This window comes from Pocillopora damicornis, chromosome 6 (assembly GCF_964200805.1).
Source record: "Pocillopora damicornis chromosome 6, jaPocDami1.2, whole genome shotgun sequence".
Taxonomy (NCBI): Eukaryota; Metazoa; Cnidaria; class Anthozoa; order Scleractinia; family Pocilloporidae; genus Pocillopora; species Pocillopora damicornis.
The window spans coordinates 24,783,742-24,795,618 of NC_142675.1; the positions used below are offsets into that span (position 1 = coordinate 24,783,742).

Consider the following 11,877-nt stretch of genomic DNA (forward strand, 5'->3'; position numbering starts at 1 on the left):
CAATCAGATCTTGAAAGTTAGAGGATTGATATCAGCGTGCTAAGTTCATCGTTCAAAGGATTCACTCGCACGTAATCGATGGGTTAAAGCTTTGGCATTAGAACAAAAACAAGAAGTAAGACAAACGCAGGGACGTGAGGTGAGCAGGCCGTCAAATACCTTTTTCTGAATATTTGTTACACTTACAATCGTTATTGTTTTTGTTTTTTTTCGTCTGGCTCGAGTCCGGCCCACAACTCTCCTGAAGGAACCTTTCCCCCCTTAATGAATTTAGTGCTAATATCTTCATCTTATCTCGCAATTTAAAACAAACGGAGAAAGATTAAAAAAAAAACAACAAAAATAAATTGAAAAAATGAAAAAAAGAAGCCGGCTGCAACACTGATCCCAAGCAAGACTCGTTTAACCTCCCGCAATGTGTTATCGATTCGTTTGCACATGTTTTTTTTTTGTCCTTATCAAGGTGCTTGTTTCTAAAAAGCGTCGTTGACGACCCACGGGGGAAATCCAAAGGCACATGTTTCAGAGGGAGAAAGTTATAGATAACACTAGTTCTGTGACAGGCGGCCGTGTAGGTTAAAGCTCTTAAATTTATTAAGTTCGAGTAACTGCCCTGTGCTTAGAGAATGTTCGGTGAGTCAATTACTTGCTTTCCCCAAATGACCTCGCAGCATCCCATTTTAGCCTATGATTTTACGAACCCATCAATCTGAAGAAGCGGAATCAAACCTTAATTTTCCACATAGGTACGGGTTGTTAAGAAAGTTGATCTCAAAATCAGTTTTTGCCAATTTAACTGTAATTAAAAACCGTCTGATGAACGAAGTTCTAAAGATAGAGAGCGTTGATAAGCGCCAAATCCTTCTCATCCTTCGCGTAATGGAGACGAGCCTTCCGTTTTGAATTGCAATGTAATCCCCTGTTGAAGGTTGCTCTTATTGTGTTATTTAAAGATGGATTATTTTTCTCAGCAGTTCCTGTCCAGAATTAGATTGATGGATCATTTTGTCACCAAGGTTATGCCTTGATTTTAAGGTTATTGGTTAAAATCAGGAGAGACAGACTTGTTCCTACAAATTATGTTATTTTTAAAGAATTGAGCCACATGCCCTGTTAGATTTGCCTTGTATTTCTGACAACATGTCATCAAAATAACGCATTCAAATTGGCAACCTCCAAATGTTGATTAAGCATTAAACATCAGCCACTATTAGTTTACCAGCGTGATAAGCCATGCAGGAGGTTTATGGAACACGAGAAAAGTTTGTAAACCACCAGCCAAGAACCTATTATGAAGCAACGTCACAGCATTTCAGTTTCTGAAGAGAACCTTATAATACGATGTGTTTTTGATCAATCAGGACGCGCGTACTACAATATACCTTGTGTTTCGGACCAATCGGGACGCTCGTAGTATCTTCTTTTTTTAAAACATAAACAACACATGTTTAGCTCTATTATGCAATGTTGAAACTTTAAAGGTCTTACTTTGTGGGAATTTGCCTATCGACAAAGACAAGCTCACGAAGAAAAAATTCCTGCCAAATTAAACGCCGCAAAATATGATTTACGTCAAAAATCTGAGAAAGAAAACTCCTGCTTTCCATATCAGACGCTTTAAAAGTTAAACCAAATACGTCAATGAACAGTCGGGGCTGATTGGGACAAATAGTATGACAATTTATCTGTAATTGCATTAACGATCGAGACGATTGTACAGTTTAGTTTGCGGTCGTGGAGTATTTCGGAAAAAGATTAATTAGGGTTACGGCATGTGTTGTCAGCGTCCTCTATGCTTTCAGAAATATTTTAAGTGTGTGGCAACGGGCTCTTGAAGTCTTGACAGTTTTTCTCTCCTAGTCCTTAAACATAGAACGTCGTCTACTAAAAGGATTACGTAAGGAAGGTTAAAAAACTTTCAAGAAGGAAGGACTCTTGGGTTCGAACCACTGTAGAATATCGTAGGCATTTTTTTAATCTAAATTTAATTTACTTAACTCATTGCCAATCTTGATTTTTGCAACGAACGATCTCATGCGCTTTTTGACGTGGCCTGATGTTGTTGAACTAAGTGGCTTTGTAGAAACGCATTAGTTAAGGGGGTCACATAGTTTCAATTAAAACTGTGAAATGTCACGGAAATGTCTCCTGATAGTTATTTAGACAAAGCCGTATGCACTTTTAGATCAGGCGGGCCATTTTACCCAACTAGCGAACGCCCACGCCAAGAGCACATTCGCTGTTCTAAAGGGGGCTGCGACGTATTTCAAGGAGCAGAGGGCTAAAAATGAAATTTCTCGTGTTCTTTTGGTTTGGAATTTTTCTCGCTATCTGCAGAGCCAGAAAAGGTAAGGTGAACAGAAAATTAGTTTCCAATTGTGTTCAACCAGCCACATTTAATTTGCCGTAACAGAGGTCTCCGTAACTCCGTGAAGGTGGATCAGTTTCCTTAGGATGTTTTACTGAAAGTTTTCATGTAGGACTGTCGAAAGCACTTTTCCTCAAGGTTAATATATCTAACAGAGAAAACGCCACCGTGTAAGGGATTTTATTTTCTTAAATTGAAATGATCGCGACCGAACAAACCAAGTTTGATCAAGCCAAGTTTTTTCTGAAGACACCTTTTCTGGAACGATAGGTTTGCCCTAGCATGCCGACACATAAAGCTTACACAATATATAAAGTTTATTGGGTATTTCATGTGACACCCAGCTTACGTGAAAATGGAACAAAGTTTGTCACGCTCTCAACGCGTGTATTTATTTAAAGACAAAATAAATCGTATTTCAGTCAAAATCCTGATAAGAAGACAAACGTGTCTACGGCTAAAAGCAAATGTGTCAAATACTTCTTGTCATCATTTACAGGTAACTCAATCTCATTGTCTTTAGAGTGAAAATAAATGCCAAATATTTGCCTTCGGGGTCAGTTTCTATATTAAAAATTGTTGCAATCACTTTCAATGATTTCCCAATCTTACAAAGTTGTCTGAAAATTGCCTCCGGAATGCTGTTACCAGACTTTGCATTTTCGTGCAACAATTTACGACGAGCCAATGTAAACAAACGTTACATAATTTGTTTTACCTTTTATACCCTAAATTTAGTATACATCTTCTCCAAACTGTTCTCTATACATTTCCTAGGGTACTGACAACTAGATTTTGTTGAACAAACGAGAGCTTTTCTAATTTGTGATAATTTCCTCCATTCTTGTGATCACAATGTGTGATTCAGGGGTGGTGTCGAGAAATTACATGCTGGTCACTCTCATGGGCCAAAGGTTTGAAGCCAATCACGGCCCAAATTTTTGACTGGTATGCTTGTTTTGAAGTAAGTGCTTGTTGTTTGGTAAACATGAGCTAATTCTGCTTTGCAAAAGATCTGACTGCTCTCAATTGGCTTTTGGATGGAAAGATAACATGGTGCAAAGCTAATACAAACCTGCTATTTGCAAAGCCGTAAAGAGGCTTTTTTCTTTGTTTAATCTTCCAAAGAAAAAGCCTGTCTTATACATTGTTAAATTTTTCAATAACAACGTGCATTTGAATTGGCAACTTAGTTTCTTTTGCTAGCTGTGACTTAAGAATCACGTAAAAAAAAAAAAAAATTTTAACTTACTAAATCACTGCTCAAAGTCCTACAAGGCGTACAACATCTCCCGCAAAGAATTGACATAGGATCTCGTGAATAGTTCTTGCGCACACCCAAGTTAAATTTTGATCAATCAATACTTTTTTTATCTGTCCAGGGGGTATTATGGTAAGGGTAGATATTTTCGGGATTGCAGTATTTCTTTTCTTTTTATCACACTTCTCTTCGTTTGGGGCATCCACAAAGATCGGTACTCTGTCGGTATCGTAATCCAACGTTGATTAATTTCAACGTAAAACGAGATTATATAATACCATTGCTTTGTACATCCGTTTTAAAGAAAGTGTACAATAAGACATTCACAAAAGATACCCCTTGCTCCGCTTGACAATCGGTTGAGCTGTGAACGTGTTATGACATGGGATTTAGATGGAAAACTGTGATTGTTTCACTTGTTGACGTTCACTTTCATACATTCTGTTGTTTTTTAAAATTCTGTAGGGACAAGAAGCACCCCTATAAAGCTTAGAGTAGACGCTTCATCTCCTACTTCTCTGAGACTATCATGGGACCTGCCCATGGTTGGGCCGGATTCTCTGGCGGGGTACAGCCTTGTCTTCGTCCCAGTTCAAGCTCAACACAAGAGAAGAATCCACGTTGAACTTTTTGTAAGTTACTTTTTACTTTGCTGACACATAACAATTTTTATAACTTCAGTTTTAATTAATGGTGTTACTCTGTATCAGTTGATAATATACATACCGATCGGGTAATATGTACATGATTACCATCACGAAAATAGAACACGTTCAATACAAAGTAAGTGCAGAGTATGTCGCTCAACTAGCACAGTCTTTGGGATCAGTGTGGTCAGTGTGATCAGTGTGGTCAGTGTGGTCAGTGTGATCACTGTGTGGTCTCGCTATATAGTGAGTATAGTCACATCAGTCCTGGCGTTCGCTTCAGTTGACGTGGTTCTGCGCAGTTCAGTTGGTTTCGTTTGGCGTTGTTGCTGTAGTTCGTTGCATTTTAGTAGGTGTAGTTTGGTGTGGTTGGTGCAGTTCAGTGTAGTTTGTGTAGCTTGGTATTTGGCGTAGCTATAGTTTGCTGTAGTTACTGAGGTTCGGTATAATTTGCCTCAGTTGTTGTAGTTTGCTGTTATTGGTGTAATTTTTCTGTAGCTAGTGTAATTGATATAGTTTGGTGTAAACGAAGTGGTCGGTGACGTTGGGCGAAGTTGAGTTAGTTTGAAGTGGTGGATGATTTTTTTTGGTAGTTGGTAAAATTTTGAGAAGTTTGGCGAGGCTGGTGTAGTTGCTGTAGTTCGTTATAGTTTGCTGAAGTTATCCTAGTTTCATGTAGTTGATGTTTATGGTACGTGTACCAAGTAAATCAGTTACACCAACTTCACGAGATGCACCGATCTAACCTGAGTGCACCCAACGGAACGAACTACACCAATAGCGCCGAGCTATACCTACAGGAAATACAGGGATTACACTCACTACAAAGACCACGCGGGCTACAAAACTGTACTAAATGAACAACGTACTCTGCTTTTACTTTGCATACGGTTTATAAATTGTGTAAACCTGTTTTTGAACCACAGATGAACCAGTATAACCTGACCAACCTTAGGCCAGGGACACGATACAGGGTAAAAATTGCGCCATTAATGAACGATGGAAAATTACGAGGAGTTTACTCCAGCTGGGTAAAAGTAAGGACTCTGCCAGGTAAGTGTCTAATAAGCAAGTATCGTGTTCTACTCGACCCTACCCTGTCTCCCTCGTTTTTCACTCCTCTGCTACAATAGCGCAGCTTACTATCGCGCTTCATTTTATTAACTGAAAATTTGGGACAGGCTAGGTTTTCAGGGGAGACCGGAGGGGAGATTAGTCGTCGCCAATTACTTCCACTTAGGGGGGAATCATCAGAATATTAAAGAGCATTATGGGGTTATCAGGTGATTTTTTTCATGACACAACCAAAATCCTCCACACCCCCTCCCCCAGGTGATAAATAATGATCGGCCAACATGCTTATTGTCCATCTGTGCTTTTATAGACATCAAGAACGCTTCAAGCCAAAACAATGGTTTGACAGATCAGTCACCTAACTCGTCTCAAGTCCCCGGTCACTGCACACGCATCCCCAACGTGTGTGAAAATGTCGGTTACAACTACACGCAGCTGCCGAACAATTTCAATCAGAGGAACCACGAAGATGCTGGGCACGAGTTTTCGCAGTTCACTCGTATGATCCAATCAAACTGCTCAACAGTGCTTCACGTGTTTTTGTGTTCATTGTATTTCACACCATGCGCCTATGACGCTAACGCTGTCACGCCCCCATGCCGCTCGGTATGTCGCGCGGCTCAACGTGACTGTGAGCCTTGGCTGAAGAAGACTGGGTTTGGTTGGCCTTACAAATTCAAATGCAGTTCATTTCCTGATCCCAGCGATAAGACCTGTGTTAGCGAAGATGGCACCATAAACCACGGTAACAAGTCATTTGCTTAACACGCACGAATCTGTTCAATTTGACTTGTACATAGATTCTGATGAAAAAAGTGAATTGGGAGGCATTCTTCCAGGAAGGATGTAAACGTTCAAATAGTTGGTGGGGTATCAGCTAGGACCTTTTAATCTTACTTCTAGCATAAATTTTCCCTCGGAAAGCTTTCGCTAAAAATGCACCTCTCTGTCTCTGATACTTCATTAAGCGCCAGCGAGGATCCTGACTCTCAGCGCGTGAACTTTTATAGGGTAATGGCTCTTAAAGAGTTTTCTCCCTTTTCTTCATAGTAGTAGAACCAATTGTGGTACCAAAGCAGTGTTATGCACTCAACACCGATATGTGTAAAGACCTGGGCTACACCCTTGTTCAGATGCCAAACATCTTCAAACACAAAACACAGAACTTGGCCAAGGAACGGATTAGGGAATTTTACCCTCTGGTGCTAACAAAGTGTTCCCCGGTGCTTCGCTTTTTTCTGTGTACGCTGTATATACCTCCTTGTGTCAGAAACGTGAACGAGTTGATCCTTCCATGTCGAGAAGTCTGTGAGGAAGCAAGGCGGGGCTGCGAACCTATTATGTTGCGAGCTGGATTTAATTGGCCAGATGCTATGAAATGTACGCCAAAGTTTCCTTTGAATCGCTCAGGTTTCTGTTTTAAACCAAGACCTAACAATACAAAAGGTGAGCTGCATGTTATTTACTCATTTAAGGTTATGTCCGTGTTGCTATCAAAACTTGCTGGAAAGGAAAGGAAATGCTACTTGCGTATTAATGCGGTAAAATTTTCATTTTACAAGTTATTCCATCAAAGAAAAAATACAGCCATTAACGCTACTGCTTGACTCAGCGTTATTCTATAATATCATGCTATATTCCGTCACAACCTACTTTTACCGAACGTTTTCGAAACTTGTGTGTCACAGCCATTACACATGGCAACTAAAAATAGTAGCAGGTGTTATTAAATTCCCTCTAAAAATTATGAGAGAAAATCTTACTGGGTAGCAGAAGACCTAAAGTTACCTCCTAATCAAAGAAAGAAACCCATAACTTAACTACTCTTATTTTTCTTCTTATCCAGACCCAGCAGTTTCTCGGACACAGTCACACTGTCAGCCCCTCAAGATTCCATTCTGCAGGAGTCTTAATTACAGCAACATTATTTTACCAAACCTATTGAACCACACAAGCCAAATAGAGGTGAATACCACCCTTAACTCAAAAGGGATGAGTTCACTTATGAGATCAAAGTGTTCTCAGCATCTGAAAAGGTTCGTCTGTTTTCTTCTTGCTCCATACTGCACGTCTGATGGAAAACCTCTACCTCCCTGCCAATCATTTTGCGAGAAGGTGAAGAGAGATTGTGCAAATGAGTCTGATCACTGGTTGGCTAATTTGAACTGTGCAAAATTTCCAATCTTGTCGCGCAAAAGACTCTGCTTTGGAGATCCACAGACCACTATGGACTGTGTTGGTCCGCATAGCAGACCTTGCACGGGTAAGAAATACCATTTGTCAGCAACATTGTTTGTTTGTTTGATCGTTTGTTTACTTGACTACTTGTTTACTTTTACGCTGCTCGCGTATTTCAGTTACTTTCTCTGCGTTCTCGACTACTTATTTTTCTCCTTATCAACTTGTTTATTTGTTTACTTTTTTACATGTTTAGTTGCTTATCTGTTTACATGTTTACAATTTTTTTTTAACTCTGCAGTGATTTCATCCACGTTTCCGATCATCTTAAAATGTTCACCGCCCGCCACACGATTCGTAATTGACGAAGTAACCATCAACCTCTACAACGGAACACGTATACTTGTGTCTCCAACATCGGACTTTCTTCGCGAATGCAACGGAAACAGCCGAAGAGTTAATGGTAGATACGAATGTCAATTTAGCGTCCAATATAGCAAGTATGGAATCGGCATGCAAGCTGTGAACACAGTCACTGTGAAATATCACTGTCGTAAGACCTGAGTGACGGACAGGAGAAGTTATAACAATTTCGCGTTTTTTGCTTTTTTTTAACTGCTAGCATTAGCCATGTTGGGATTCGAGTCAGGAAACACTGGAAAGAGTGCATAATTTTTTTCATGTGTTTTTATTCTTTTGTAGTTTCTTACTCGAAAACATTAGCTGTTCGATGAGTATCCTGTTAAAAAGAAGTTCGAACAGACGAGTTTGTGTTTTTAGGTTATATTTTTTCCAAGACTTTGATGACGTATGTTATTCTCGCTTCCTATTGAGGTCAGTTACAGGACAAATTAGACTGCGTGGAGCAGATCTGACATAGAACATATTCATGGTACAGACAGTGACGACGATCACGGGTGGAAACGGATTTGAAACGCATTGGATGTTAACGCAGCGAAAGTCTGAGTGTTCAGGACCCTCCATGTTTGCATGGTCCAACGTTCAATGACTAGGAAAAATTTTGCGAGAGTTGGGTTTGACTGACAAATGAGGAATATGTGGGAGGGGTAGGGCGCCAGTTCTTCAAGTCAACCCCCCCCTCCCCCCTCCCCCCTCATGCGTGCGCTCCACTCTTGTACTCTATTACGCGATTAAATTAACGAAGAGGTTGGGAAATATTTCTACAAATATCACTGAGTTTCATAAATTAACATGATCGTTTTTATCTGTAGATCAGTACTTTGCACTTTTTTTTCGACGAAATCTACAATAAAAGTATTTTAAAAGCCACCGAAATAATTCAGGGAAATCGAAGAAAAATACCAGCCGATGATTATTTCTCCCGGCCTAATCAACAAAATTGCGTCAGTGCCAGCTATAGAATCGGTGCACTTTCTTGTTTATAGCCTGCAAAGCTGTCACAATAGCTCGACACACAAATAGTTGGATCAAAATATTTTCCCGATTATCTGTCACAAGATTTGTTCAGTTTTCGTGGTTACAGCGTCTGTTGTAGTCACCAAAACTGATCGAATCAATTTTTCCTCAAATGGTTTGATGAGGCTTAATGTTTTGGCGAGTAGCACGCTGTTTTGTTTCTCATGACCGATGTTGTGTTTGAATGTTTTGTTACATTTATCAGTTTGCCGAAATTTAAATCGGTCGAGTTAAACACGCAATTGATGCCGAACTGAAAATGAAATTAAAAATTAGTTGAGTACTCTTTAATGAAATTAATGATTATTTCAAAAGAAAAATTTCGGCGTATTTTTGCCATTATAATCTTGATCACTTGAACAGTTCCAGAAAAGATATTCTCACAGCGTAGGAAACCCACGGTCGATTTGATTCCTAACTCATTATAATCGAATCATTTTCCCGTTTTATCGCGCGACCAACAACCTGCAGCTTACCACATCTGACAATTTTTAAAATCTACAGGGGAGCTTTCTTAATTTCTGAAGCTGAAATACTGAAACAGCTGCTTGTTTCTTGAATTAATTTTTGTTTTAATTTTATCATTATTTTTGTTGTTTCATGCTTCAACTTTTCAACCATTTTCCCAGTTTGCTTTTGATGGTTTAATCCAAAATGTAATTAAAGTCTGGCCAATTAACGCCACATTTTAAACGAATTTTGTTTTAAATCCTGTATCTGCTGGTCAAGTATCCACAAGTTACAAAGCTTATAACAAAGAGGGAAAAATTACTAAATGCTGATTGGCTGAGATAAGGCTATTTTCATTAGTTTCGGTAATTGTCTTGGGCACAATTACTTGAAATTAAAAAAAATTAAAAAAGGCTTAACTTTTCCTTAAAATAATAATTTCTTTATTGGGAATGTGACTTTAGATAGCGCTGTGGTGGCAAAGTAAACATAATTCTGCTGTTTTTAGCTTTCATAGACGCTAACTGACCACTAAAATAGCTCACTACGAAATCGCGCAACAGCGTGAAATTTTGACCTACCCGAAAATTTTGTCCTTTATGTTGTAAAAAGTCCCAGTTATCGGGTTTTTTCTCGTAATATCACTTGTGTTTCCAGAAATGCTCAGAATTACGTGACTCAGGAAATTTCTGCAACTTTGAAAACACGCGTGATATTGCTCCATAATTTTACTCGGCTCCTTGCGAGTGCCTACGTGTTGAACTTATCGAAAGAGAGTCACGTCATACTTAAAATTTGGATCGTGACATTAACTTCGAAAGTTCGTAATTTCCAGTGGGCGTCAATGTTGGTATTCCTTAGTCATAACTGTTATGTTTTTGGTTTATTATTGGCTATTTCCGTCGTCCATCTATTCCATCAACTATTTTTTTCAAGGTTTTATTCTATTCTAAGGTATTTCCCTTTGACGGTCACAACGAGTCGAAATTCCTTCACGGAAAAAATCGCCGAGTACCTTCTGTTTACGTTAGTTTTGATAAGATACGTGCCTGCTGCGAACATCAACTACTTCGCCACGGCGACTGAAGGAATTTCTTCTAGAAGACATTGGCTTTGCCAAGTGCAAGGTTCTAACTATAGCCTTACGAATATTTCTCAATCGATAACTATATACAAAAGGATTTATGGATGAGTTGACAAAAGATAATGTCTCTATGCAAATGTAAGTGAACTTGACCGGTCCGGTAAATCCAAGCATGGCATAAGCCACAAGATAACAAATGAATGGGATATAAAACAAAGCAACCAGTCCTATTACATACGCTGCTGTTACTGTAAACGTTTTATACCGTTTCATGTCCGCTTCGGCCATTTTGCCGTGAAAATGGCTTCTCAAGCTCTCCTCGTGGTCGATTCTTCGCTGGTGGAGCTTGATGACTTGAAATATCCTAAAGTAGCTCACAGCGATGATAGCCAAATTTGCGAAAACGAGGATCGAGGCTATAATAAAGAATACCTTGTTGGAAAGACCGAAAAATCTCGGCAGGTAAATTATGGCGCACACTACCCAAAAGCTGAACACCAAGTGCAGGATACGTCGATGAGTAACAAGCCTGGTGTGCTGAAAAGGTTTTAAGAGAGCAACAAGTCTCTCTGCACTAATAGTTGTCAAAATAAAAAATGATACACTCGATATTATCCAAGCTAAGGAGTTCTTGGCTAGACGGATTCTGCAGTAGATCTCGATGTTTTTTGTTTCCTCCATGATTCTTTGAACAACGTCTAAAGGCTGAATAACAGCGCCAACAAGCAAATCAGTAAAGGCCACCGAACAGAGGAGAGTATTCTGAGCGGTATGAAGACTTGGTGATTTCCACACTGATATCAAAACGATAGCGTTCGATGACGCGGCAATGAACGCAAAAATCGCATTCACAACGCACGCTACTATATTTGCCACACTGATATAAGGCAAAGGCTGAAGATTTGTGTCCAAAAATAAGCAGTTTGAAGGTGAAATATACGATATGTTATTCGCCATTACAGTCGTCGATCTCCTCTTTCAACCAATTTAAGTCTTGAACTTTTAACGTGACCCCAGTAAATGCTTTTATAGTTTCTCCTTACATCACGTATGTAGGATTAAAATTCGGCAAACGCGTAGATAATTGTTTATCTACTAGATAGAAAGCAATATTTGTTCTATAACTTGCTATCTCTCTCACAAGAGCTTAGTAATTTAAATTTAGATTTACATCGACATTGTTTATATCTGGCCCCGCCTTTCCGCTTCCAGCGCGTCTTAGTGGGATATTTTGCGGGTTTTCCGTGAATAATGTTCAGTATGTTTAACTAATCAAACAAATAATACCCTCGTAAGTCGTTTTCCGCCTTCCGAGAACAAATAAAAAGGAAATGGTATTTAAGTAGCTCAGCACTGACTTCATCTTTGACGTTGAGAT

The 11,877-nt window shown here is 39.3% G+C and overlaps 2 protein-coding genes across 7 annotated transcripts; one reads left to right on the forward strand and one right to left on the reverse strand.

Moving 5' to 3' along the window:
• The first annotated feature begins 11 nt into the window (after positions 1–11).
• LOC113676242 (uncharacterized) lies at positions 12–8,824 on the forward strand. Of its 6 annotated transcripts, none has more exons than XM_027192876.2 (7): positions 2,158–2,348; positions 4,095–4,261; positions 5,203–5,329; positions 5,661–6,095; positions 6,401–6,796; positions 7,197–7,613; positions 7,830–8,824. In XM_027192876.2, the coding sequence occupies exons 1-7, from the start codon at positions 2,288–2,290 to the stop codon at positions 8,090–8,092; spliced, it is 1,866 nt and encodes a 621-aa protein (XP_027048677.2). In that variant the 5' UTR covers positions 2,158–2,287; the 3' UTR covers positions 8,093–8,824. The 6 variants fall into 6 exon arrangements, with proteins under 6 accessions (XP_089065884.1, XP_027048677.2, XP_089065885.1 ...); XM_089209759.1 differs by having other exon boundaries at positions 2,167–2,348; positions 6,404–6,796; XM_089209758.1 differs by lacking the exon at positions 2,158–2,348 and adding an exon at positions 12–139 and having other exon boundaries at positions 7,197–8,824.
• Positions 8,825–9,835: 1,011 nt separating this feature from the next.
• Positions 9,836–11,873, reverse strand: LOC113676240 (histamine H2 receptor). The gene has a single exon (XM_027192874.2). The coding sequence runs from the start codon at positions 11,454–11,456 to the stop codon at positions 10,443–10,445; it is 1,014 nt and encodes a 337-aa protein (XP_027048675.2). The 5' UTR covers positions 11,457–11,873; the 3' UTR covers positions 9,836–10,442.
• Positions 11,874–11,877: the final 4 nt, after the last annotated feature.